Raw genomic sequence first — 27,417 nt, forward strand, 5'->3', positions numbered from 1 at the left:
TTTGAAGAGTTTTGAATACAGAAGAGATTCTTTGCTGCGTGGGACCTACTGGGTGCTGAGTATTAGATGGCATGCTCATAATTTAAGGTGGCTCCCCAAATGAACAGGCGTTGGTGACTGGTGCAGCAGAGCACAGGGCTGGGTCTTGCTGAATGGATGTTTCCCACTGACCCTGACTACGTGGCAGTACAGGTGCAGGCACAGTAATCCCAGCCCCACTCAGCCAGCCCCCAGCCCTACTGCTTCAGCCTTGACCTGGCCTCCCTGAACCAGCCACTGCTAAGTTGGAAATTGCTGGAGGAGGATTTGCTTAGAACAAGATGGCTCTCCCATTTCCAAAGAGTGTTAGGAGATTTCCAAAGTGTGTTAGGAGAGAGAAACCTTCCAAGCATTCCCACTGGTTCTTACAGGAAGGCCTGTGCTTGGAGACTATGGTCAGAAGAGGGTGGGTCACTCAGAGCTTTCTGGCCACTGGGGTGAATCGATCTGGGTATTTATTTTCTCTTTGTGACAGAGACAGAGAGAGGGACAGATAGACAGGAAGGGAGAAGCATCAATTTTTTGTTGCAGCTCCTTAGCTGTTCATTGATTGCTTTCTCATATGTGCCTTGATGGGGGGGAGGGGAGCAGGGGGACAGCAGAGCTAGTGACCCCTTGCTCAAGCCAGCAACCTTGGGCTCAAGCTGGTGAGCCTTGCTCAAGCCAGATGAGCCTGCACTCAAGCCGGAGACTTCAGGATTTCAAACCTGGGTCCTCACCTTCCCAGTCCAAGGCTCTATCCAGCACCTGGTTAGGCTAGCCTCTAGGTATTTCTCGCACTAAATCCTCCTGCTGATTGGGGAAGTTAGACTCCAAGAGGAGGGCCTGAGTGCCTACTGTGTACAAGGTACCCCACAGCTGTTCAATTCTCCTGAAAACCAGAAAAGGTGGGTAATATTATCATCCCTACTTTAAGGTAAGGAAATTGAGGCTCAGAGTAGTAAAGTGACTTGCCCTAAAGTCATACAGTGTAATGGGAGCAGCCAGCTCAATGAATCCCTCTGGGGCCTTGCTCCTACCTGCACTCCTGCCTCTTGGAAGGCTTCTTTCTCTTCAGGAGAAATTTCACCCTTCCAAGAAGTCCTCTCCTCTATGTGGCTATTTGCTCTGGGTCCTGGGGCTTAACTACCCCCCTGGGCACCCTGCTAGCTGGGTTCATTGCCCTTGGGGTGGCAGGCAGGCCAAGCAATGCTGGTGAGGGTGCCCAGGGCTCAAAAGGCATTTCCCTGTCCCTTTAGGCCAGCCTAATTGCTGTGTGACTTTGGGCTGCTGCTAAGCCTCTCTGGGCCTCCCTTTTTCCATCTCTTCCTCCGGGAAAACCCCAGGTAAATTTATTTATAACTTAACGCCAAGTTTGCTGCCCTAGAAGGTGTTAGCATGGCAAAGAACCCTCACCTGAAAAACAGCACCCCCAAGCCCAGCTTGCAGCAGGGTGGATTATGTAACCGAGTGTTCAGAGCGCGCGTTGCGGGTAGAGGGACGCGGGGCGGGGCGCTCATGGCTATTCCGGTCGCCGCTATTTTTAGCCCCATTGATAAGGGTGCGTCGGCCGCCGCAGCCGGGATTCCGGAGACGTCAGTGGGCGCACGTCACGGGCCCAGCCCGCCAGCCGGGGGAGGCGCGCCCCAGGCTGGGACAGTGGCGCGGGCGCCCGTGCGCCGCGGGGGCAGGGGGCGCGGCCGAGGCAGGAACTGCGGGGTGGGGGGCTTCCCGGGGGCAGGGGGCGCGGCGTCTGGAGCGGAACTGGTGGGGGCTGAGCGCGGGGCATGCGACCCGCGGGCATGTGTGTCCCTGAGCTGCGGAGTTGCCCCCGGGCGGGCTGGTGTGCGAGCCGGGAAGGTGAGGATGGAAAGGCGAACGGAGGTCGCCAGGCCAGGTGAGGGTGCCGGGTGGGGAGGGGGTGATGTAGTCCGGGAGAGGCCAGGGAAGACGGGGGTCCTGCGGAAGCACTGGGGTGGGGCTGGGCCGGGAGTCCTGCTTGGAAGCGGGGCAGAGTGATGGGCGAGGCTGTTGGATTCTCAGTGGAACCCGCTAGCTCTGACTCAGCCCCCCTGTGCGGCAGGCAACGGTTTCTTTCCCCAAAACCGCCAAGGGTGGAGTTTGGCCCGCGAGGAGCGCTGGAGGTGGCTAGGCCGGAGAAATTCCTCCCATTTCCCCACCGGCTGCTGCGAGGAAGGGGTTCCAGGAGTTTGGGAGCTCGGCTGCCAAGATGCCATCGGCCGGGACCAGGATTGCCCAGTGCAACTCCTTGTGAGACTGAGGGGAGAAACCGAAAGGGTTTCATGAAGTCAGGAGTAGACCTGGGATTAGAAATGCTGCAGAGGTGACATTTACAGTGCTTTAAAGTGACGTATGAATTTGGATTTGGGGTTAGTATTAGGGGAATGCTGGGAAAACGAAGGCTATGCAGAGGTGCTCATGGATTAGGGGGCAGACAACAGCCTGGACAGGGGCCCCCGTGTTGGCCAGAAGGCTTGCTTGGTCCTAGACATACTCCAAGTGAATGGTTAGATCAGTGACTTGGAGGAAGACTTAAAAGGGAGGCCAGCTGATTCTTTGTAGTGATGTAGAACTGAACTGAGAGGAATGACAAGTGTACAATAGGATAAAATCAAGATTGCAAATGATGACAACCAGGCAGAAGGATGGACCAAGACTAACAAGATTAATGTGACTGATTATAAATGTTGAGGCCTGTACTGGAGTTAAAAAAATTAGGTCAGGAATTCAGGCCTAGAGCCTGGTTCAGAAGCCCAGCAACCCAGGCCCTGGAGCTTCCCACTTGTTCACTAGTGTTGGCTCTCAAACTGCTCTGTGAAGTCAGAGACCTCTGCCCACTAAACAGGCCCAAGCGGAAAGCAGAATGCCTGGCTCTTGACTCCCTGGTTGAGCTCCCTGGATTCTAATCCCAGCTTTGCTATTCCCTAGCTGTGAGAACTTGGGCAAGGTGCTTAACATTTCTGTGTTGTAGTTTCCTCATTGGTAAAAGTTCATAATAACTGTCCCTTCCTCATAGTGTTATGAGGCTGAAATGAGAACATGCGTGTAAAGTGTTTAGTAATGTATCTGATTCTAGCACATGGTGTTCAACATATTATCAGCTGCTCTTGTTATTGTTCATTATAGTAGTATGCCCACTTCTGGGTGGGGACATTGACCAATGCAGACCTTATGCCTAGGAGATCACCAGGGCTGAAGAAGGTCTGTCAGTCATGTCCTGTTGCCAGGGGGAGTTTGGTTAAGAAAAGACCCAAATATTTTAGAAAGGAGAAGGACATTTCAGGTGGGCCCCTGCAGAGCTGGGACCCAGAGCTGAGGGCTCTTGGAATCAGGGTTGTGACTCAGATTTTTAATCTGCCCCCAAATGGAATAGCTGCAATATCCTTCCCATCTCCTTCCAAGCGGCTGGCTGACCCTCCTCTCAGCCCAGTTCCAATGCAAGCATGTGTGAGTCCTCCTCTCTCCCTATTCCACAAATCCTTACTAAGCACCTGTTAGTGCTGAACTCTGTTTTAGAAACTGGAGACTGCAGTGAGTGAGAGAGACTGGTGACTAAGTGAGGAGCATTAGTCCTAATGAGATAAAAATAGGTTAATGTGGTAGGATGAGGATGGAGGCTCTCCAAGAAAATGGGAATGGAAACCTGATTGATGAGGAGATAGCTGTACAGACATCGGGGGCGATGACTTCCTGACAGAGGGAACAGCCAGTGCAATGGCCCTGAGTGGGGAGAAAAGCCCATGTGTCTAGAGCGCAGCGAGGAGGAGAGCAGGAGCTGGGTACTGACATCTGGCCTGATGTTCCCACCCCGTTTGGGGGGGGGGTATCACTCTCTCCTCCTCCAGGCCCACTCAGCTGTTGGTTTGTCTGCTGCACAGTGCTGACTGTAATTGGCCTTCATTAATGAATTCCCCATTATCACGTCCTGGGGCCCAGGGATCTTGGTTTGCTCCTTCTTGGATCTCCCACTGTTCATGGCTCACTGTTGGGCTTACGGTAGGCCCCCAGTAAATGTTTATGGAATGACTATGGAGGAGAAAATTTGATCCAGGATAGGAGAAAGGATCAGGTACCTGATCTAAGATGTTAGGAATTATTTTCCGGGCACAATTGGGTCCCTGACTCTGTACCCTGTTCTCAGACACGGGTGGGTATGACCTGGGCACTCAGGTTGGGCCTGACTGGTAGGAGCTGTTTGTCCCTCCTCACTCTTCCTCTTCGGCTCTGGTAGGAGACAAGGGAAGGGGGGCCCTAGGGCCTGACTGCAGACCTATTTCTAGGGTATGGGAGATAACAGTGTCATTCTGGGAGGCAGGTGTAGCCTGTGGGCTGGGGCAGGTTTGAAGCCTGATTTTTCTTTCTGTTTAGGGTGTGGAAGCCCTCCAGATATTCCAGACTGACCTCTCCTGCTTCTTTCCTTTGGCCTTCGCTCTCTGCTCCCATTATACCCACAGGAACAGGGGATGCTGGTGGCTCTGTAAGAGGAGAGTCTTTCTATCATGGGCCAGAGGAGCTCCCTTTATCTGAGGATCCTGGGGCAGAGATTTGGAGGGTGAGGAATTCCATCGCCCACCCTCTGGGGCCCTCTCCCTCTTCTTCCCTCTGCCTCCCATCATAGAAACATCCACTTCTCTGTTCTCAGACCTCATCACGGCCTGAAGGGCAGCCTGACAGCCAGAGAAGGACAAGCCTTGGCTGGTCCTGCCCTCTGGGGCCCAGTCAAGAGGGGAGAGGGATGAATAAGGTGGGAAAAATGTAGGAGAGAGGTAGGCTCTGGGTTGCACCGGCTGAATGGGGGCTTTGACACCAGTGGGGTCAGCAGGAGGAGCTTGAAAAGGCTGGAGGGGGGTGGTGCACACAGTTGGCTCCAGAAGGAGTGACCAAGTTAGCTTTGATGTGTCCACATTTAATTTCTCTTCAAATTGATATCACATACGTGTGTCCAGCAGTGTTCTAGGTCCTTTACATATAACTCAGTTTGAGCTTCATGATGCCCTCTGGTTGTTAATTTTAGGAATGTCAATTGCAGATTGTCATTTTAACAGATCAGGACCACAAGGCACAAGGAGGTTATATAACTTGCCCAAGGTTACAAGTAATGAAGCCAGGATTTGAACCTAGGCGGTCTGGGATCTAGCATCCTGCTCTTAACTACTCTAAGCTGAGCCTTCCCATTTTGGGACTGGAGTCCCTTTACAGAATATTCCCGAGAGTCCCCATGGCTCTAGTTTGAAGGCTGGGCTTCCTGGAGACGGGGTCTTGGAGCACCCGCCCTGTGGGGCCTCTGAGGCTTTGGGGGCCACGTTGCAGCCCTCTGAGGAGAGAAGGGCATTCTGCGCTGTCCTCACAATAATTCCCTTTTCTCTGCTTACATGACAGGATGTTCTTTGTGCACATCAGGGGGCTGAGAGTGGAATGAGGCACCCTCACCCCAGAGTAGGGAGTAAGGCCGAGGGGCTGGGTGCTGCCATGTATCTCTATGGCTCTGACATGCCCCAGATGCTGTCAGCATCTCTTGGCCACAACCCTCATCCCCAAGAGCTGTTTGCCTGGGGCATAGGCCCCAGACTCAGACGCCCAGCCTTGGTCTGGCTTGTTCCCCCAATAGCCTGGATCCTGCCCCTGTTCCCACAGCTGTGTTAGCTGGCTTGTGCTGTCTCCAGGGAATGTCCCTGCTGGCTGGCTTCTCCTCACTCACACTGACTCCCCCTCTCTAGGCCTCCACCATGGACAGAGGCCAGCCCCCATCTCTCCCTGGGGTCCCGGAGGCTCCTTTTGACAGGCCCTGAAGGCCCAGAGGATGGCTTGAGTGTTATTCAACGTCTGCCTATCCATCCAGAGTGGTAAGTGCTCTGTTGTTGTCCTTTGTACACTCCTGAGACCCCCGAGCAGGTGGGGGTTACCAAGTAGAAGTAGATCTAGAGCTGCCTGAGGTGAATGTGGATTGGGGGGTGGAGAGGGGAGCCCTGCAGAGGTTGTAGGCGAGGTGCTGCTCAGCATGGGGGATCTGATTTCTCGGTGGTGGGCGTAGGGAAGGGGGAACCCTCATTTTCTTAACAGGACAGGTAGAGGGGGGCACTCTGGTCCTGGTGACGTGGGGTGATGACGGGGAGTAAGTAGGTGACAGCTGCTCCCAAGGCAGCATGGGCCTAATTCTAGGAGGCTGATGGGTTGGAGGTTGAATAGTTAGTTCAAGGCCAGGCTCGGAGTATAGTGGGGCAGACATGGGGAGAGGAAGCTGACTTGTTTCCTTGGTACAGAAACTGCACTAAGGGAGTGTATGAAGGAAAGGTGGGGATTTCCCCGTTTCTCCCCGAATGGGTGCTGACCACTTCCTCCTCACTATGGCAGTCCTGAAGGTCCTGTAAGGTCTGGTGTGAGGAGGTGTAAATGGGGAGGATCTTGCTAACCAAGAACAGGGGCATACCTTCCACTATTTATCCGGCATTCCTGAGAGGACAGTCTCAATATTGTGGGTTTGGCCAGAGGGATCCCTGGCCATCTAGCTTACCTCCTCTCTTTATGGATTAAAAAACTGAATTACAGAGGGAAGAAGTGATGTTTCAAGGTCCCAACAATGAGGACATGTAAAGCCAAGCTTAGAATCCAGTTCTAGGCCCTGGCTGGTTGTCTCAGTGGTAGAGCATTGGTCTGGCATGTGGAAGTCCCAGGTTTGATTCCAGGTCAGGGCACACAGGAGAAGTGACCATCTGCTTCTCTACCCCTCCTCTTCCCCCTTCTTTCTCTCTGTCTCTCTTCCGCTCCCTGCAGCCGTGGCTCGATTGGTTTAAGCACATTGCCCCGGACGCTGAGGATGGCCCGGTGGAGCCTCTGCCTCAGGTACTAAAAATAGTCGGTTGTGAGCATGACCCCAGATGGTTAGAGCATTGACCCCAGACAGGGGATGCCAGGTGGGTCCCTGTTGAGGCAAATGTGGGAGTCTGTCTCCCTCTCACTTGGAAAAAGAAGAAGAGAGAAAAAAAAGAATTCAGGTCTCCTGGATTCCAGGCAAGGCCAGAGGCCTTATCTGCTGGTGAGGACACACCTTCTTGTTTGAACATGCTTCCAGAGAAGGCATGAGCTGATCTGCGGGTGAGACATGGGCTGTGGGAATGGGACCTTTCCCTGGGAGCCTGAGATACTGGGATAAGGCCAAGAGCACCATAGTTCTGGTTACCAAGTTCACCTGAGGGAGCTCGAGTTTAACCTGGCACCCTGGACAGGGACCCTGTGATTCCTTTTTTTCTTCCCTGAAACAGGGCCCTCTCTGAGCAACAGCCCCCTTCAGGCCTTGAGAGATCCCAGAAGAAGCCAGAGCTGGCTTAGTATCTCCCCCAGCCTAACATCGCCGCCTCCTGGGGATTAAGCTTGTGCAGGGTGCCGAGTCCCAGATTGGTGGCTGGGCTGGGGATGATGGGGTATTCAGTTTGAGCTTGGATGGAAAGAGGGAAAGCCCTGAGAAACAGGGCCTCCTTTTCCAGTGGTTGTCCTGGGTGTGCGCTTGGCTTTATGCTGGCAGCAGGCTCTGTGCCACCAACCTCGGGCTGGGGACAGGAAGAGGAATTACTGTAAATGGGAGAGGCAGGTGTCCCTGGTCAGCTGGAGATCATAACTTGGGAAGCATGTGAGTGAAGATGATAGCAGCAGGCCAGCTATCCTGCCCTCCACTCAGCCCCCACTTCTAGCCTCAGCTCACACTTGGCATCCTAAGCTCCCAGCCTTCCCTCTGAGTACATAGTAGCCCCCATGGCAGAATTTTTCACTCCGTTGTCTGGGTGATTGGATGGAACTCTCATGCCACACACACTGCCAAGGCCACTCTGAGGGGTTGCCAGCTGGGAGCCCCAGGAGTGCAAGAGCTGCTGGTCTTGTGACGTGGACACCTGTCTGCCAGGCCTGGGCATGGGCCCAGGGTCATGCTCACACCGGGGCTCCCGTCAGCTGACTATTTTGGGCTCTTGCTGACCTGGGCCAAAATCCGGCTTCAGCCAAGAGGGCCCTGAGGCAGCTCCCCTTGTCCTCAGAGGCCGGCTCTGGTTTCTGCTATATAAACAGAGGAGGACATGCTGGCTTGGAGACAGCTCCATGTCCTGAGGCCGCTCAGCTGGTGCATAGCCTCTGCTGGGCAGGACAGGCTGCCTGGGCGGTCACGTCTCTTCCCTCAGGGCTCCCTGAGGCCACTAAGAAGAGCCCCCAACCTGCCCTGGGATTCTCCCACAGTGCAGCTATCCAGGATCTGCGTCAAAACAGATTGAAAGGAGGAAGCTGGTGAGTCTTAGGAATGGGGAAACTGAGGTACAAGAGCTGGGCTATTTGGATCTTTTTCCAGTGGGACTGCTTTGTGGTTTCTTTAGCCCTGAGAGGATTGGGGGAGGAAAGGGAAGGAAGGATGGCTGATATCCCAAGGAATGAGAGTAAGGGCTTGACTGCAGTTGGATGATGGGAGTTGGACTTGGGAACCTTTTGTTATTGAGAACTGGGAGATGTGATGGCATCTCTGTCCTTCCTTCGAGATTTCCAACAGGATCTTGACCCTCCTCTTCTGTCAGCTGGGTCTGGACGAAGCACTACTGTGCTCAGGCTGGGGAGGGACACTGGAGTGAGCTAGGTGTCCATCAGGATACTTCTACATTGGTTCTTTCTTTTTTAAACAATTCTGGGTTTTTTTTTTAATTTATTGATTTTTTTTTTTTTTTTTTGAGAGACAAACATCAGTCTGTTTTTCCACTTATTCATTGGTTGATTCTTGTATGTGTCCTGACCAGGATGGAACCCGCAACCTTGGCATAGCAGATCAGCACTCCAGCCAATTGAACTGCCTGGTCAGGGCAGCACTGGTACTTGAGTAGGGTCTCTGGGTGCCCCAGCTGGTTGGAACTAGGAGGCAGACCCCTGGGCTTGGCTTCCCTGAACCCTCCACCCCTGCCCTGCTCTCCTTGCCTGGCTTCCCAGCTGGTTTAGGTGCCTGAGAAGCAGAGCTGGAGTGAGGTCTGGCGAAGCTGCCAGCCAGCTTGCCACAAACATGTCCCCCAGGCACGGGGCCAGGGGCTTCAGCCTGGCATGAAATAAGTGGCAGCTACTTAGGTGAGAGACTCTTTATGTTTTTTTCAGTTCTTCAAACAAACAAACAAACAAACAAACAAAACCCAAAATACCTTTTTTCCTTTCTGAACGTGAGTCTCTAAAAGAATCCAGAGCCTGTGACTAAAAATACTTTTAACAATAGGAAAATGCATCATTCTTTCCGGCTGGGGTTAATTATCAGAGGGTTTTTATTTTGGAATTTGAAATTTTGCCCAAGGTGGCTGGGTGGAGACCCTGGACAGGGCCAGGAGGATTTGGTGGGTGTTGATGCTCTGCAGGGTGGTGGGAGACCCTCCAGGAAGGAGGAGAGAGGAACTGGCTAGGAGCTGAGTAGATGGAGCAGCATAGAAGGAGATTTGGGGAGGGTGCAAAGGAGGTGCGGGCCGACCTTTCCCAAAGGAACACTATGAATCTTGTCTGCATTTCCCAGCTCTGGCTGTTCTTCCTGAAGTCTAATCTTATTGTTTTGTGCTGTATGTTAATTCCTTCTGGCCTGAGAGGGAAGTAGGGCTTGAGAAATCACTGGACTAAAGATGACCTCTGTGGAGAGAGGCTTGCCTTCTTTAATTAACTAGCTTTCTTCAGAGTATTTTCTTAAAATTTTATTTATTGATTGATATTAGAGGAAAGGAGAGAGAGAAACATTGATTTGTTGTTACATTTACTTATGTATTCATTGGTTGATTCTTGCATGTGCCCTTACTGGGGATTGAATCTGCAACCTTGGCGTATTGGGATGATGCCCAACTGAGCTACCCAGCCAGGCTCTTCAGAGTATTAATTAAGTACTTGCTGCATACAGAATCTGGAAACTTCTGGTGCTGGGTGGAGCCACATCTCTGGGAAAACTTTCATTTCCTTTCTCTCAAGCTCTGGACAGGGATAGGAGGGGACGAGGTTACTGTTCTCTGGTTTTTGAAGAAGGGAGCGCTAGTGCCCAAGTTGAGCTGAGGACCCTGGTGTCTCCTTTCCCTGCTCACCCTAGGATCCTGGCGCAGGTCCCTAGAATCCCAAGCCCCTTCTGTTAGCACATTGAAATCTCACAGCACGGGGACTTGTGGTGGTCTCTGCAGTGGACAGATGAGGGAAGTCTTGGAGAGGGCAAGGGGCTGGCTCTAGGCCACACCCCAGGTTTGCTAGCTCCCTGTCATAGATGTCTCTGAGAGCCCCTCTATCTTTTGCCCCTGCCAGGGGCTAGGGTGAGAGGTGGGTCGGAGGGGGGGCAGTGGCTAACCTGCCTGCATCCTTGGGAGCCTGTTTTCAGGGAGATAACAACATGTGAGGTCATGTCAGGGCCTAAGCCAGGGCCAGGAAGTGAGAGGCGGTGCCCTGGACCTCACTCTACATCCTCAGTTCTCAGAGCTGCCCTTGGGAAGCCTCTTGGGGTAGTAGGCAGTGTGTCCTCGCCTACAGCACAGACCCCCCTGCCCACTGCCAGGGCAGGAAGAGGAAGTAGCCAGGGCAGGGCAGGCCATAGGTACTGGGTAGGTCCCGGGGCTGAGGAGGGGAAGCTCCCCTGGCCACTTCTCAGAGAGAGAAGGCAACTCACACTCTCTGCCCACCCCCAGGGAAGGGTGTGGAGGCCAGTGAGTGGGTGGGGATGTCTTGGTGAAAGTATGGCAAGTTCCTGCCCTCAGCGCAGCAGTGGTGGGGGGACAGCGTGGGAAAGGGGCTGTGCAGTTCCACTTCCTCCATCTTCTCTTCACTCAACTCCATGCCCTCCCACTTGGCTGGGGCACATTGTCTGCCCATATGGGGCAGCCCTGGGTTACTTACTGTTGAGGATGCATGAAGGTGGGGAAGACGGGGCCTTGTCCTCATGTTCACACATTGGTAGGGGAGGGGTATGGCTGGTAAGCCCCCATAAGATGTGACTAGGAGGGGCACAGGTCTAGTGAATTGTTCAGAAAACATACTGTGTGAAGAACTCTTTTTAATGTCAGATCTTATGGCCTCTTCTAACTATAGTTATGTTCTGAGCGTGTACCAAATAGAACAAGTACACAATGAAAAACAGAATTGAACCTGGGACATCCACATGCCAGGCCAATGCTTTACCACTGAGCCAACCAGCCAGGGCCTCGAGGTGAATTTTAATTTAACTTTTATTTTTGAAAGTATAACATGCAGTAGAGCGTCAGCCCAGCATGTGGAAGTCCTGGGTTTGATTCCCGGTCAGGGTACACAGAAGAAGTGACCGTTTTCTTCTCCACCCCTCCACTTTCTCTTTCTGTCTCTCTCTCTCTCTCTCTCTTTCTTTCTCTCTCCCCCTCTTGCAGCCATGGCCCAAATGGTTCAAGCAAGTTGGCCCCAGGTGCTGATGATGGCTCTATAGGCTCGCCTCAGGCGCTGAAATAGCTTGGTTGCCGAGCAACAGAGCAGCAGCTCCGGATGGGCAGAGCATCGCCCTGTAGGGGGCTTGCTGGGTGGATCCCAATTGGGGTGCATGCAGGAGCCTGTCTCTGCCTCCCTGCCTCTCACTTGATATTAAAAAAAGTATCTCAATATTAAAAAAAGTATAACATATATATTGAAAAGTATGCAAATAGTAGGTATGATATTTTAATAGTATACAGTAGTTTGATGACTTTTCCAGAGTGAACACACCTGTGTGCATGGCCATGTCCAGATTGTGAACTGGAATGCTTCCAGTCCCTCCAAAGACCCCCTGTGGGCATCGCTGTTTTCAATGTATAGGCCATGCTGTGTGTACCTGGTTCTGTGGTGCTTTTAAGAACCGGGGGGGGGGCATAGGGTCAAGCACAAAACTGAGAGTTAAGGGACCTGAGTTTGAGTCCTGCTCCCAAGTCTCCATCTCTTCATTTAGAAAATATGGGTCAGAAATCAAACCTGGAAGGCTGGTAGAGGGTTAAGTGGAAGAATTCAAGTGAAGTGCCCTGGTCTGACCCTTGATTGGTGTCTCCCCCCACCCCCCAGTGAGGGTGCTTATTTATTGTTAGGCTGATCCAGGAGGGTGGTACATGAGTTGAGGTCTAAGAGGATCAGCATGGTTAGAGCAGAAGGAAGAGGAGCAATGTGTCTAGGGGGTGGTGGGAAGGTTTAACCCAAGGTGTTTATATGGGGACTTTGGGGATGGGGGGAGGGTTATGAGGGCAGACTGGTGGGCTGAGCCTGCTGTGGGAGCCTGACATGGGTGGCTGTCTTGTCTCCAACATGACATCTTCCATCCCTGCCCTTCCCGTGCTATTATGGTTCTTCCTTACCTTCTGGTTCTCCTCTCTAGTTTTGGATACCTCTCCCATCGTTACTTGTCCTCCACACCTCCATCCCCTGAAGCCGTTTTGCTCTTAAAGGCTGGATTTCTTGAAGGGGGGAGGAGCCCTTTGGAGTCCTTGTCCAGCCTGGGACAAGTATATACTATAGGTCCCCCAAAGTCTGCATCAAGTATTACTTTCCACACAGTCCTACCTTAGCCAGATGCCACCCCCCTTTCAGAGTGCCAGTTCACCGTCCCTGGAGGGCATCTGGCCAGCAGGGATGTGGTCCAGGGTCCCCAAGCCTCTTTCACCTCTCTTCTCTGTCTTAGGCTAGGTGCTCCTCACAGCTGTGTAATGCTGTCTCTGGCGGTGCTCCCACAGAGGGACTCTGTCTTTTTCTTCTGTTTTCAGAGTGTAATGTGTTCAGAACTTCCAGCATCCTTCACTTGCATCAGCATAGCAAAATGACAGATGCAGTTGCCGTTCCTCTCTTCTGTCTTAGGAGCAGCTAGACTGCAACCTGCAAACCAGCCATGGCCAGGGAAGGTGGGGCCTGGGCTACAGACACAGGTCTAGAGGCTAGTGCTGAGATGCGGATATTTAGGCCAGGGCCCTGGACAGCTCCTCAAAGTACTTGAGTTCCCTGGGGCTCCAGGTGGGCCTCTTCAAGGGAGAGTAGGGATGGCCTGTGGTGCTTTTTCAAATGGAAAGTGTGAGGAGGAAAGAGGCTGGCCCAGCTCTCAAAGAACTGTTAAATCTGGGCTCAAGCACACACAAGTCAAGCCACAGCTAATACACCTGTTTGGCTGGTGGGGGTGGAGGGAAGAATGCTGATCTGGCAAATCATCTTTTGCTGATGTATTAAAATTACTTTTACTTTTATTTTATTTTTTATTTTTATTTATTTTTACTTTTTGAGGAAAGCCCTATTAGGTGCAGGGAGGCTTCCCAGGGCAGGGTGAGGGGCTGGGTGTAAGCCTAGTTTCACCAACTAACGCTTGTGTGCCTGAGCAGGGTACAGATTCTCTGGGAAACCTTGGGTCCTAATCTGCAAAATGAGAAGATATGAATTATATTAGTGTTTCATGCCCTGTTTTGTTGTTGTTGTTGTTTTTAGCTGAATTCTTTTTCCTAAGCAAAATCTTTTTTGTGTGTATGAGAGAAAGAGAGAGATGAGAAGCATCACTGGTGTTTACATCACTTCAGTTGTTTATTGATTGCTTCTTATATGTTCCTTGACAAGGGGGCTCTAGCTGAGCCAGTGACCGCTTGCTCAAGCCAGCAATCTTGGGCTCTTAGCTAGAGACCTTTGGGCTCAAGCCAGCAACCATGGGATCATTGACTCAAGCTGGTGATCTTGTGCTCAACTTGGTGAGCCTGTGCTCAAGCCAGCGACCTCAGGGTTTCAAACCTGGGACCTCAGCTTCCCAGGTCAATGCTCGTGCCACCATCAGTCAGGCTCTAAGTAAAATTCTTTTTTTTTTTTCTTCTTGACAGAGACAGAGAGTCAGAGAGAGAGGGATAGATAGGGACAGACAGGCAGGAAGGGAGAGATGAGAAGCATCAATTTTTTGTTGCGGCACTTTAGTTGTTCATTAATTGCTTTCTCATATGTGCCTTGGCCGTGGGGGGCTATAGCAGACCGAGTAACCCCTTGCTCAAGCCAGTGACTTTGGGTCCAAGCTGGTGAGCCTTGCTCAAACCAGATGAGCCCACGCTCAAGCTGGCGACCTCGGAGTCTCAAACCTGGGTCCTCCAGGTCGCAGTCCGATGCCCTATTCTCTGCACCACCGCCTGGTCAGGCCCCAAGCAAAATCTTATGCAAAAACCTAAGACAAAGGAAAATAAAACAGGCTTTCGCTTAAGTGGGTGGGAACCCTTAATGAGTCCCATTGGCATTATCCTGGCCATGCTTCACCTTTACGCAGGTGGCCAGAAGGGTGTCTAGAAGGTGGTTTGGGAAAAGCCCGAGCTCTCTGAACACTGGTCCATGTGGAAACTATGCTATAATGGAGTTCTGGCAGGTTCTGACCAGATCACTAAATGAGATTGGTCTTACTGAAAACTGCTCTATCCAGGGCAGACAGTGGGGTTTGGAAAATGGAGACAAGCTAGTTAAGGGGCAGTTTTCTTAATAGGTATGGGCAAGGAAAAGGGGAGGTCACTTGGCCTCACTTCTGCCTTCAGATACCAGTGAGGTATGTCCTGTGGCTGGTAGAAACCAGGGATCCAAGAGATGTTTCAAAATAGAATTTCAGGAAACAGTGAAAAGTTGAAGCCCTGGCTGGTTGGTTCAGTGGTAGAGCATCAGCCCAGCGTGTGGATGTTCTGGGTTTGATTCCCAGTCAGGGCACATAGGAGAAACACCCCTGTGCTTCTCCAGCCCTTCGCCTCTTGCTTCTCTCTCTCTCTCTCTCTCTCTATCTTCCCCTCCTGCAGCCATGGCTCGAATGGAGCGAGTTGGTCCTGGGCGCTGAGAATGGCTTCATGGCCTTCTTCCTCAGGTGCTAAAATGATCTTGGTTGCTGAGCAACAGAGCAATGCCCCAGATGAGTAGATCATCGCCCCCTAGTGGGCTTGCCAGGTGGATCCTGGTTGGGGTGCCTCGGGAGTCTGTCTCTGTGCCTCCACTCGTCTCACTGAATAAAAAAGAAAAAGAAAACTTGCATGTGGGGCATCAGGAGCAGAGGTGAGGTGATGGGCAGGAAGTGCAGAGATGGCAAGTGCTGCCTGGAACAGATGAAGTTAGGTGCTGGCAGGACCTTTGAGTGGGCGGAAGTGGGGGCTGGAGACAAGGGTGTGGGGAACCTGAGATGGGAGCTGATAGTGGACCTGAGGAGCAGGAAGTGCCTCAAGGGTAGAGGGAATTGCTGCTGTAGGATGACCAGATGAGGTGAGAGTGGGGTCCATGGGTGCAGGCTCAGTGGAAGCAGAACCTCTTCTTGTTGACTTGCAGGGGAGAAGGGGCTGGTGGGGCCCCATTGAGTGAGTGTGTGTGTGGAGTGGCTCTCCTTAAGAATATTAGCCCTTCCTTCCTCTCTTACCTAGCAGGTGAGGTCTCCCCAGGCTAGGGGTAGAATGGGGGTCGAGGAGATGTAGCTGGACCAGGTAAGGTTCCAGGTGGCTGCAGCCTGCTCTGTGCCCTGATACAACCTTGGAAGGCCCTTCCTCCTGCTCCTGTAGGGCAGGTCGGAGCTAGTCTTTCCACAGGTGTTGGAGGTGAGGTGGAAGTGTGGGTAATCCCCTAATAGGGACAGGGGAAGGCAAGAAACCATCCCCTAGAGATGCAGTCAGTGGCCCTGGGTTCTACCCCTGTGGGCCACCACCTTCCTGTGTGACCTTGAGCAAGTGCCATTATTTCTAAATTTGTTTATTTATAAAATGGGGAAGAGTCTGCACAAAATCGAAAAGATTTTTCAGGCTCCACCCGAGTCTGAAATTCGGTAGTTTCCCACTAGAGTTCACTCAACTTAGAAGGGACTGTGGAGGGGACTGAAATGAAGTTCAGCGGGTGGAGTAGAGCCCACTGGCCCATCTTTGGTCTGACAAATGCCCCACTTGGCTTGGCAAACCTCTGAAGGTACTTTTCATAGGAAATTGGGAGGAGAGAATCAGGCGCTGACTGAGCCCTGGGGCAACCTCTCAGCCCGAGACCTTGCTGGGGAGACTCTGCTGAGGAAGACTTGCCAAGTGCACTGGGCTGAGGTTGGGGGCGCAGGTTCCTTAGGTGTGTCCCAGAGTTGCCAGCCCTGGTCGCATACCTCCAGGACGGACCTGGGAGGGTGCGAGGCGGAGCGGGCCAAGGGAGCCCGAGGGAGCAGGCGCGGCTGTGGCTCCTGGGAGCGGCTGGAAGCAGAGGAGATCCTCACTGGGGAAACCCTGTGGCCAGGGCTCTAGAGCGCCCTCTCCTCGGTTATTTCAGACCCGGGGACCCCGGTCTGGGCTCTGGGTCCCGCGAGGGGGAGCCTCCGGAGTACACGAGCTGCTATTTTTAGCGGGCACAGCGGGCGCGAGGTGACTATTTATAGATCAAACAGTCCGCGCTCCCTGCGTCAATGGAACCCCGCGTGCGTCACCCGCGCAGACATTCCAGGCCCCCCTCTCGCTCCGCCCCCTCGGGCTCCCCGGCCTGCGCCGCCTCCCACCGGAACCGCCCCGCCCCCCGCGCCCTTGTATGGCCCGGTCTCGCCGGCTGTGCGTCAGAGGCGCCCCCGCCCCTCTCCGTGCGTCACGAGCTCTTAAGAGGAGAGTCGGCCTGTCCCGGGAGTCCCAGTGGCGGAGGCTGTGAAAGTTGAGGGAGTGTGGAGAACTGCAGGAGCACGCTCGGAAAGAGACTGCGACTCGGGGCGCTGGTCCCGGCAGGGGGAGCGGGAGCCTGCCGGGTAGGTATCTCGGCGGGGAGCATGCAGCTGTTTTGGTTTTCAGAGATGTTGCATGAAGGAGATGGGTGTAAGCGCGGGTGGAAAGGATGTGTAGGGTCGTCATACTGCAGGGCTGGTGTAGTGTGCAGTTTTGGCGTTGGGAGGGGAGCAGTTGGAATGGGATGAGGACCCAGATCCGTCTGGAGTCTGCTTGGCTTGGGGTAACGGGTGGTGGGGAGTGTGTATGCAAGGTGGAAGCCTGGAGGGGGGGTAGGGTTGGCGCCCGGAGTCTGGACTTGTCCAGTAGGAAGCTGGCTGTAGATCAGCCTCCCAGGGTGCCCAACTGGGCTCAAGGAGCCCTGGACTGAGGTGCTGATGGGGTTCTCAGTACAGTGGGGGAAAGGTACACAGAGTTTCAGCTGCTGGGATCCATCGGACATCTACCAGGATTGGATTCCCAAGAGGATCTCCTTCCTATCTGCTTGTCAGGCCTTTCCCCATATCCTTAGTAGTTTTCTTAACACTTCAAAAGCTGTGGCTTAGTCAGGGATCCAGTCTGAAGTTTCTGCCTGAATTATGTTAGGAGATTTCTGGGTTGCCTAAGGGAAATGGCCAGCATTGGTGGCTGAACTGTGGAGGGGTTGCTGCTGCATGATTGAATAAAACAGTTTTCTTGGGGCAGGAGCAGGAGGGTCTCTGGAAGCACAAGGAAGGTTGTTTTAGCTATAGTTTGTTGTGTATGTATGTGTGTTTGTGTGATATGGAAAGCCTGGTCGTTGGGGATCCAGATGGCAGTTGCTAACGTTGGAATCTCTGGCGTGGTACTACCTGGAGGATACCCCCATAGCCCTTGTTAGATTGTACAGGTAGGGTGCAGCCTGAGGCAGGTTCAGCATAACAGGTGCAAGCCACATTGTTGCCAGGACCTGCCTAAAGCCGGATTCTCCCCCTCCCTCCTTCAACCCCGCCTCTTCCTCCTCCCTGTGCGACTGTGCTGTTGTCCCCACCCCCATGTGGGTCCATATCTTGTGCCATTAAGTACCTGCATGGAGGTGGGGGGACAGGTTGGTGGGGGTTGATCCGGATGTGGGATGTCCAAGTGAAGAAACAGGATTTGAATAAAGGTGGACTGTCCAGCCCTTTGTGGCTGCTGCCTCTTCTCCGCCCCAAACCCATCCCTCCTTGCCCAGGTTATCCTAGTGCAGTCAGACGTGGCCACCCTTATCTCTCACAGGTTCTGTGTGCTTGTGGACAGGTGCCACTGGTTGGGTGGGGCCAGAGCTTCCAGGGACTCTGTTGTCTGGGTTGGTTTGAGAGAGTTAGCTAGGTCAGGGGTGGTGCTACCCTGTCTAGTTCCCGTGGGGGTGGGAGAAAGATTAGAACCAGAGGGCTCCTTGGGCTCTTGGCCGGGAAGTGGTGCAAATCTTTGCCCCTTCCCACTGTCCCCCTTGATTATGGCGCTGTATTCTAGTTTGCTTTCTTACCCAGCTTTCTTCCCTGACTGGTGAGGCCAGAGCATGCAGACCCCAGGCCCGGACATGGGATGGGAAACTGTCATAGAACTCTTCTCTGTTAGTTTATGAACATTCTGGGAAATTAAGGATCCCCCTTAATGATGCTATCTCTGCTCCTTTAAGCTCCTTAGGGTTGGGGTGGGGGGTGTAACCCCCTTTGTCTGAGCTCCTGAATTCTTCAAAGCACAGACACTGTTTAGTAGAGGGACCCAGTCAGGGCAGGATGACTTCCACCCTGCCACCAACAGGCACTTTCTCTCTGAACAGCCACCTCAAGTCTTCTGGTGGACTCATAAAAATTACAGAGAAGAATGCTTAGGGGGTTGCATCTAAGAGAAATTCCTCTTAGCGACTGTCCATTCTCCTGGATGTCCAAGGGGCTCTTTTCTCTTTCCTCCTACCTCCCCTCAGCCTCTCTTCAGCATATGGCCTTTAAAGGTCCGGAGCCAGGTTACCCAATCTACTGGGGAGCTGAGGACAGGGTGAGGAGGCCTGGGCTCTCTTCTTTTTTGCCTCTGGGAGCAGCCTAGGCAAGTGCAGAGTGGGTACCCATCCCCAGATGTCAGGACCAGGGTACATGTGGGATCTGTAGCCTTTGCTTAGTATGTAGGGTGGGGGCAGAGATAGGAGTCAGGTTCATTGCTGCGTAGGCTGCTTTTTTAGGCAGTAGGGCCCTCACTTCCAGATCCTTTTCCATTTGCAGGATGTCCTTCTCCCCACGCACTGTGGAGGAAGGAGAAGGGGTTTTCAGAGGCTAGGCAGTGCCTGGGAATACTACCAGAAGTGCCAGGTTGGAGAAACAGCATATCTGTTCCTGGGGACTGGGCTAAGGCTGAGCCTAGCCGCCACTCCCACCCACCCTTCTCCCAGCCCCATCCATGCCTCACCCAGTGAGAGAGGGCAGGGGGCTGGAGGAACACAGCTTCCCCCTGTTCCAGCAGAGAAATGCTGGCTGGAAGCCTTCCCTAGGATTCCCAGGCTGATGGGTGTGGCTGGCCTTCAGCCTGAGCCCACTCTTGCTGGGCCTTTGCCCGAGGGCTTTTTGTGACAAAGTCACTGAAATGGTACCCCGGCTGGGAATCAGAGTTCTTGGGTCTGTGATGGGCTGTGGCCCTAATGCTTCAAGGTGCTGTGTCTGGCTGGCATTCCTGCCACCTGGCTGTTTGGGGTCTGTACTTAGATGTCAGGCTTCAGGCTTCTCTCTTGACTGTCCCCCATGCCCTTGGTATCTTCCCTCTCCAGAAATGCCCTGTATCCAAGCCCAATATGAGACACCGACACCAAGCCCAGGACCCCGTGACCACCTGGCAAGTGACCCCCTGACCCCTGAACTCAGCAAGCCCACGATGGACCTGGCCAGCCCCGAGGCGGCTCCCACTGCCCCCACTGCCCTGCCCAGTTTCAGCACCTTCATGGACGGCTACACAGGGGAATTTGACACCTTCCTCTACCAACTGCCAGGAACAGCCCAGCCATCTTCCTCAGCCTCTTCCTCGGCCTCCTCCACATCATCGTCCTCAGCCACCTCCCCTGCCTCTGCTTCCTTCAAGTTCGAGGACTTCCAGGTGTACGGCTGCTACCCCGGCACCCTGAGTGGCCCACTAGATGAGACCCTGTCCTCTAGCGGCTCTGACTACTATGGCAGTCCCTGCTCAGCCCCGTCACCACCCACGCCTGGCCTCCAGCCACCCCAGCTGTCTCCCTGGGATGGCTCCTTTGGCCCCTTCTCACCCAGCCAGACTTATGAGAGCCTGCGGGCATGGACAGAGCAGCTGCCCAAGGCTCCTGTGCCCCCCCAGCCACCGGCGCTCTTTTCCTTCAACCCTCACAGCGGCCCCAGCCCCAGCCTGGCTCAGAGCCCCCTGAAGCTGTTCCCCTCACAGGCTCCCCACCAGCTGGTGGAGGGGGAGAGCTATTCCATGCCAACGGCTTTCCCAGGCTTGGTACCCACTTCTCCACACCTTGATGGCCCGGGGATGCTGAATGTGCCTGTGACCTCAGTCAAGTCCCGGAGTGGGGCTTCAGGTGGAAGTGAGGGTCGCTGCGCTGTGTGTGGGGACAACGCTTCCTGCCAGCATTATGGTGTGCGCACCTGCGAGGGCTGCAAGGGCTTCTTCAAGGTACTGGACTGCCCTGTTTGTGGTTTTTCATGAGTACTGGGGATAGACTGGTCTCTTACCCCAGCAGGCTCTGTGGTAGCCGCCCTTGGGTTCTCCCAACTGGTCCTGCTTTCAGGAAGGGGCAGCACTGCCTGGTGGCCCCCAGGAGATGGCAAGGGGCTGGGACCTATCATGTCCCGTGGCACACATGGCCAGTGAATATGGGCTGCAGGGGTTCCTGGGAGGGTGCATTCTAATGGCTAGCCTTTGGTTTTCCTCTGCCCATCCTCCCCCCACTCAAGGTCTTGGTGGGAAGGGGAGCCCCAGGCGCTCATGTTCCTGGCATGAGATCAAAGGATCTGGGAAGAAGGCTTGGTGCTTGAGTGCTGGGGGTGGACTTGGGAACAGGCTTTGTGTTTGTCCCAGCTTTGGGTGCCTGCTTAGTTTCCCGTCCTCACCCACCCATCCTCGGCCTTCTCTTGTCTGCCCCAAGCAAGGGACAGGAGGACTCAGGTGCATCAGAAGTATATGAGTCTGGGCTGCCAGGGAGCCCCTAGTCCCTAATGTGGTGCCCTGAGCAGGGGTCGTTCTCCTAGTGCAGAAACCTCCTCCAATGTCCCCAAGACTTTTCCCCTCTCCCCCCACCCTGCCATGTCCCCTCCCCTGCCACCCAAATGTTAGAAAAATAGCTATGAACAGAGAGTGCTTTTGTCTACGATAGCAGGATCTGGACAGTCCCCTTCCTGGGGCTCCCCCCTCCCCACACTCTGACAGCCTGTTCCGTGTTGTCACCCCTCCAGCGCACAGTGCAGAAAAATGCCAAGTACATCTGCCTGGCTAACAAGGACTGCCCTGTGGACAAGAGGCGGCGAAACCGCTGCCAGTTCTGCCGCTTCCAGAAGTGCCTGGCTGTGGGCATGGTGAAGGAAGGTGGGTGGCTGGGGCAGGGCTGGCAGGACAGAGGCAGGCCTGATGGGTTGGGGCAGGCTGAGTTCCCCAGGCATCTGCCTTGGTGAGCCACAGGGTAGGGCATACCTGGACCATATTCCCACCCTACCTCTGGTCCACCTGCCTTGCTTCTGGAGGTGGTCTCTGTAGGGTTCCCTGGGTCTCAGGCGCTCTAGGTCCTTGGTACTTCCCAGCATTGTTGTACACTGCTTGAGCTGAAAGGTCCTTTGCTGGGTCCCTTCCTCCCTTCCTCACCCCTGCCATTTCTTTGCAGTTGTCCGGACAGACAGTCTGAAAGGGCGGCGGGGGCGGCTCCCCTCAAAGCCCAGGCAGCCCCCAGATGCCTCCCCTGCCAGTCTCCTCACCTCCCTGGTGCGGGCGCACCTGGACTCTGGGCCCAGCACAGCCAAACTGGACTATTCCAAGGTGAGCCCCACCAGCCCACACTCAGTGCCTTCTTGCACATTAGGAAAGGCTCCTCCGCAGTTGGGCAGATTGGAAAAAGGGGAACCCCTGTGGGCTGACCAGATGGAAAAATGTACCCCCTCAGGGGGGTGGCCTTCCAGAAGCCTCCGCCCTGGCTGAATGTTTGAGAGTGAGCGGCACAAAGCGGGCGGAAGCTTAGTTCCCCTCTCACCCCGGGGATCTGGCCCCTGATGCACGATGCGGCTGTAAGTGCTGGCCCTTGTCCAGGGCCCTCCGTGCGGTGCTGAACCTCATGAACTGCCCCTAGTTCCAGGAGCTGGTGCTGCCCCAGTTTGGGAAGGAGGATGCCAGGGATGTGCAGCAGTTCTACGACCTGCTTTCGGGGTCGTTGGAAGTCATCCGCAAGTGGGCCGAGAAGATCCCTGGCTTTGCCGAGCTGTGCACGGGCGACCAGGACCTGTTGTTGGAGTCAGCCTTCCTGGAGCTCTTCATCCTCCGCCTGGCCTACCGGTGAGCTGCCTGTGTCTGCCCCGCCCTCCCCTGCTGTCCTGCCCAGCCCTGCCCTGGAGCCCCCTGACCACTGTGCATCCACATTGCCAGGTCTAAGCCGGCTGAGGGGAAGCTTGTTTTCTGCTCTGGTCTGGTGCTGCACCGGCTGCAGTGCACCCGAGGCTTCGGCGACTGGATTGACGGCATCCTGGCCTTTTCTCGGTCCCTGCACAGCTTGGTTGTCGATGTCCCTGCCTTCGCCTGCCTTTCTGCACTCGTCCTCATCACAGGTAAGTGGCCAGTCTTGGGGGTTGGGGAGAGCTTGAGGGCCCTGGCTGGGCTGACATCTGACACTTCTAGGCCCCCACATTGTCAAGTGAGGGTGCCTAGATTCAGAGAGGGGCAAGCATTTGCTCAGAGCAACACTGCTGGTAGGAGGCAGAGCTGCAGTTTGGGCCCAGCTGCATCTGCCTGCAAAGCCCAGGCCAGTCTGTGAATGGTCCCAGCTGACCTAAGGTCAAGACTGTGTAGGTGCCGTGTGTGGCTTAGGGCTGTGGTTTCTTTTTAAAGTCTTACTAAATTATGTTGCATAATTGCACAAACGATAAATTTTTATAAAATAAGCACACTTACGTAACCAGCACATAGCTCAGGATGCAGACACGACCGGTCCCCTAGAAGCCCTCCTTGTACCGTCTCTAGTCATTGGCTCCCCCAAGGGTAACTGCCGTCCTGACTTGTAGCAGCACAGCTCACCCGCACCTGTTGTGTGCTTGTATAAATATAATTGTGCAGGATGGGCTCTGGGTGTTAAATGTACAGGTTTTCAGATCTCTCTGGTTTTATTTTTTTAAAGCATCAGAATCTGTCCCCATTTCATTTTGCTTAGATTTCACATGGGACTCAGCTGTACAGGACTGGATTGCTTTCATTCAGCTGAGGCATTCTGGGCCAAAGAGGGAGGGTGGGTTTTGCGGGCAGCTTTCTCTGGAAGTGGCCTCTAGGACGCACCACTGCTCAACTCCAGGGCTTCTTGGAATAGTTTGGAAAAGAACAAAACACTGGCCTGGTGAGAAAACTTGGCTAGGATTTTCTCTTTTTTGTAACCTGGGGCAAATCATTTAACCTCTTTGGACCTCAGTTTTTCCCCTGGGAAGCTGAGGATAATGGGTGTTGTTGCCTTCCTAGACTTCCGATGAGGTTCAAAAATGGGCTCGTGCTTGCAAGTGCCAGAAGAGTGTATGGGACAGTCAGTGGCAGCATTTTTGGCAGCCTTGGGGGAGACCAGGTCTTGGAGGGTTCCAGTCCTCTGATAGGTGGTTAACCTCGTGCCTTCCCCACAGACCGGCACGGGCTACAGGAGCCCCGGCGGGTGGAGGAGCTGCAGAACCGCATCGCCAGCTGCCTGAAGGAGCATGTCTCGGCTGTGGTGGGCGAGGACCAGCCGGCCGGCTGCCTGTCACGCCTGCTGGGCAAGCTGCCTGAGCTGCGGACCCTGTGCACCCAGGGCTTGCAGCGCATCTTCTACCTCAAGCTGGAGGACTTGGTGCCCCCTCCGCCCATTGTTGACAAAATCTTTATGGAGACACTGCCCTTCTGACCCCAGCGTGGGAACACATGTGCACTGTGTTTGCACGCTCCTACACCACCCCTTGTGCCTTGAGCCCATGGCCCTTGGGGCCCCCGGAGAACCACCCCAGCCTGGGCTGGAGCTGCAGACTGACCGGCCTTCTCACTTGCTCTGGGAGGTCACCCCTCGGGGAGGGAATGCGTTCATGTGGGAGACCCCTACTATTTGTCTTACCCCCTATCCCAGCCCTGGCCTTCATGTTTTTGTAAGATAAACCGTTTTTAACACACACTGCTGTGCTGTAAATAAGCCAAATGCTGCTGTAAATACAGGAAGGAAGAGGTTGAGGTTGGGGGTGGTGGGTGGGTGAGAGGGAGGGAGGGGCAAGCCTTTCCCAGCCTCTTCCTACTGGCTCTCGCTTCCCACCTCCTTCCATATGTATATACACTCACTCGAGGAGGAAGACAAATGACAAATTCTGACATTTATATTTGTGTATTTCCCTGGATTTATAGTATGTGACTTTTCTGATTAATATATTTAATATATTGAATAAAAATAGACATGTAGCTGAAACTGGGATCCTGTCTATCCCCAACACCATGCCCTCCTCCATAATTACAGGAGAGACAGAGGTGACTGGATGAATCTTGGATATTACAAGTCTGAGCTAACAGGCCTCAGTTTACCTGTTCATAAAAGGTGAATAATAATGGCATCTGCTTCATAGGGTTATTATACAAAAGTGCTCAGACTAGAATTTTGACACTAGAAAGCCTCCAATTAATTTCGTCCTGGGCATGGGCCTGCAGTGGAGGTTAACTGAGGGCTAAGAGCATTGCAGTCCTAACCTGGGGCAAGGATCTCTGATTTGGCTCCCACATCTGTAAAACGGGGATAGCCTACCTCATGTTGCTGCTGGAATCCCAGGAGTGTGAGTGTGGTGCGTCGCACAGGGCTGGGGCCAGGGCAGCCCAGAATGGTGGTAGCAGCTGTTACTCAGTACAAGTTATTTTCCATCCTCATCTTCAACATTCCACCTCACATGCCTCACACTCCAGCAACAGGATCCAGGTTGCTAGGCCTTGACTTCCTGGCAAGAACATTATTCTGAGGTCCCTACCTGTGCCTGGGTCCCCATGTAGGTTTTCCAACTCCCAAGCTCACAAATTGCTTAGTCAGCTGGTTTAAAATTCAGATTTCTAGACTTGAGCTCAAAGACTATAGTTTGGTGAGGGGTTGAATCCGTGAATCTGAACTTCTACCAAGCACCCAGATGCTTGTGGTGCAGGGGGTCTGGGAGCCACTCTTGAGAAACATAAATCTAGATCAACCCCAACCTGAGGCCCAAGGCAGTTGACCATGCAGCATCCAGCCTCCTTCATTGCACTTAGTGTCCATCTAGTGTCATAATTTCCTTTGCAAGGTCACTGAAGGCATTGCCCCTCACACCTCACACCTATTCTTTTTTTTTTTTTATACAGAGGCAGAGATAGGGACAGACAGACAGGAACGGAGAGAGATGAGAAGCATCAGTCATTAGTTTGTCGTTGCGTGTTGTGACTTCTTAGTTGTTCATTGATTGCTTTCTCATATGTGCCTTGACCGTGGGCCTTCAGCAGACCAAGTAACCCCTTGCTGGAGCCAGCGACCTTGGGTCCAAGCCGGTGAGCTTTTTGCTCAAATCAGATGAGCCCGCGCTCAAGCTGGCGACCTTGGGGTCTTGAACCTGGATCCTTCCGCATCCCAGTCCGATGCTCTATCTACTGCGCCACCGCCTGGTCAGGCTCACACCTACTCTTATAACCCATGGTTTCCTTGGCCCAGGACCCACCTCCTGGGTCAGTCTCCACCTCCCCGGGCCCCTGGCTTGATGAGGACAGCCCCTGTTGGATGGAAGTCAAACAAAACAGGGCTCTGCTCAGGTGTAGGACAGACTCCAGGACCTTCCCCAGTGCTCCAGCCAGTCTGTAGATCCCCTAGAAGCCCCAACCACTTGCCCTTACATGGGTTCTGGGAAGACAGTCCAGCCCCAGTCCTGCTGAATGGTCAGTCTACTCGTGGGTGAGATGGAGGAATCCTGGGATCTGTGTATGGGGACTTCCACCCCAGCAATCTGTGAGCTTCCAAGCACATGTCCCTGGCATCCATGCCAGGGACCTTGGTGAGCTTTTGTTGCAGCACCAACACCTGGCAAGGCAGGGGGCAGGTTGATCTGCTCAGTGGGGAAGTAAGCCTGGTGGCAGTGCTCTGGGTAGGAGCAGAGGTTTCTGGGAAATCTCCCACCATCTGTGGCTGGACTGAGTCCCTCTGCCTTTGTGTTTATTCTCCATATCCTGCCTTTATCCTCCACAGACAGACATGGAGCACAGGACAGCCCACCATGCAAAAGAACCACTTGAGTGCTTGAGGAGGGATGAGCATTGGAGAATGGGGTGGGACAGTGGAATGAGAATCTTGATCCCTATAGATCGCTAAGCCTCAGAGTGAAGATAATAACTATCACATATTATGTTCCACTGCCCACTAGTTCCTTTTCATGTTTGTTATTTCAAGCCCTTGCTGTCACCTACGAGGAAAGTGTGGTTGTCTTCACCTCACAGGCAGCAACACAGCAGAGTGGTAAAGAACAAAGATTCTGGAACCAGACTGCCTAGGTTTAAATCTTGGCCTTTAAATTTTGGGCCTTTCTGTGCCTCAGCATCTTCATCTGTAAATGGAGAAAATAATTTTACCTATTTCATAAACTTGGCTATAATGATTACGTGAGTGAATGCATACAAAGTGTTTCTTGTGTGTGTGTGTGTGTGTGTGTGTGTGTGTGTGTGTGTGTACGTGCGCGCGCGCACACACACACACACACACACGCTGGTAAAACTTTATTTACAAACATGGGCAGTGGGCTGGATTTGGCCAGTGGACCAGAGCAGCAAGGTTACAGTGCGTGACTGAGTGAGTTTGTAACGAATACCGAGTGCTTGCACACCAGAGAACATGCATGTGATAGTTGGCAGGCATCCTAGCTGTGCTAGAGTGTGCTGTAGTCTGCTTTCAGAGACAAAATGTTTCAAACAGTGCCCAGCACATAGCAAACACCAAATAATAATAGCTGTTGTTTTTACGGAAGAAGAGAATTCATGTCGGAGAAAAGAAATAACTTTCCCAAGGTCACTTGGCTTGTAAGTGGCTGAGCTGGATGTGTCTAGCTACCTAATCACCTGGTCTCCCTGCCCAGGATCTCAGAAATCAAAGAAGCCCTAGGGATGGTGGCTCCTTTTCAGAACTTTGACTTTGGGGGTACAGGGCTGGGGGCCGATTTCTCCAGCCCTGCTCCGCCCTGCCCCGCCCCGCCCCGCCCAAGGCTGGAGCCTGGAGGCAGGCACCTTCTTTCCAGAGCAACTGGAAGAACTGGCCTCCAAGTCTTACTAGGGGCTGGGAGGGCAAACAAGGGGGCATTGAGCCTGGTGGGGCCTCACAATGGCCGCTCTGTCCCAGCAGGCTGGGGGCTGGGCCCGTTTCCGACGAGGACAATAGTCAAAAAGGCAGTGACGCTGACAGGGCCTGGAATCCCGGGTGGGATTTTCCAAGGCTTCAAAGCCTGCTGTTTGTCCTCATACGGAGACCCAGGAAGCCTGCCTCCCTGTCTCCCCTCATCCCACCCACGCTGTG

General features: G+C 53.6%; 1 protein-coding gene across 6 annotated transcripts; it reads left to right on the forward strand.

Annotated features, from left to right (window-relative positions):
* Positions 1-1,772: 1,772 nt before the first annotated feature.
* Positions 1,773-24,039, forward strand: NR4A1 (nuclear receptor subfamily 4 group A member 1). Of its 6 annotated transcripts, XM_066265426.1 has the most exons (11): positions 1,773-1,878; positions 5,757-5,882; positions 6,811-6,879; positions 8,205-8,311; positions 8,742-8,876; positions 19,459-20,336; positions 21,116-21,245; positions 21,538-21,689; positions 21,997-22,199; positions 22,290-22,468; positions 23,522-24,039. In XM_066265426.1, the coding sequence occupies exons 6-11, from the start codon at positions 19,461-19,463 to the stop codon at positions 23,776-23,778; spliced, it is 1,797 nt and encodes a 598-aa protein (XP_066121523.1). In that variant the 5' UTR covers positions 1,773-1,878; positions 5,757-5,882; positions 6,811-6,879; positions 8,205-8,311; positions 8,742-8,876; positions 19,459-19,460; the 3' UTR covers positions 23,779-24,039. The 6 variants fall into 6 exon arrangements, with proteins under 6 accessions (XP_066121523.1, XP_066121533.1, XP_066121541.1 ...); XM_066265436.1 differs by lacking the exon at positions 8,742-8,876 and having other exon boundaries at positions 1,773-1,915; positions 8,205-8,307; XM_066265444.1 differs by lacking the exons at positions 8,205-8,311; positions 8,742-8,876 and having other exon boundaries at positions 1,773-1,915.
* The last annotated feature ends 3,378 nt before the right edge of the window (positions 24,040-27,417 follow it).

This window comes from Saccopteryx bilineata, chromosome 1 (genome assembly GCF_036850765.1).
Source record: "Saccopteryx bilineata isolate mSacBil1 chromosome 1, mSacBil1_pri_phased_curated, whole genome shotgun sequence".
Classification (NCBI taxonomy): domain Eukaryota; kingdom Metazoa; phylum Chordata; class Mammalia; order Chiroptera; family Emballonuridae; genus Saccopteryx; species Saccopteryx bilineata.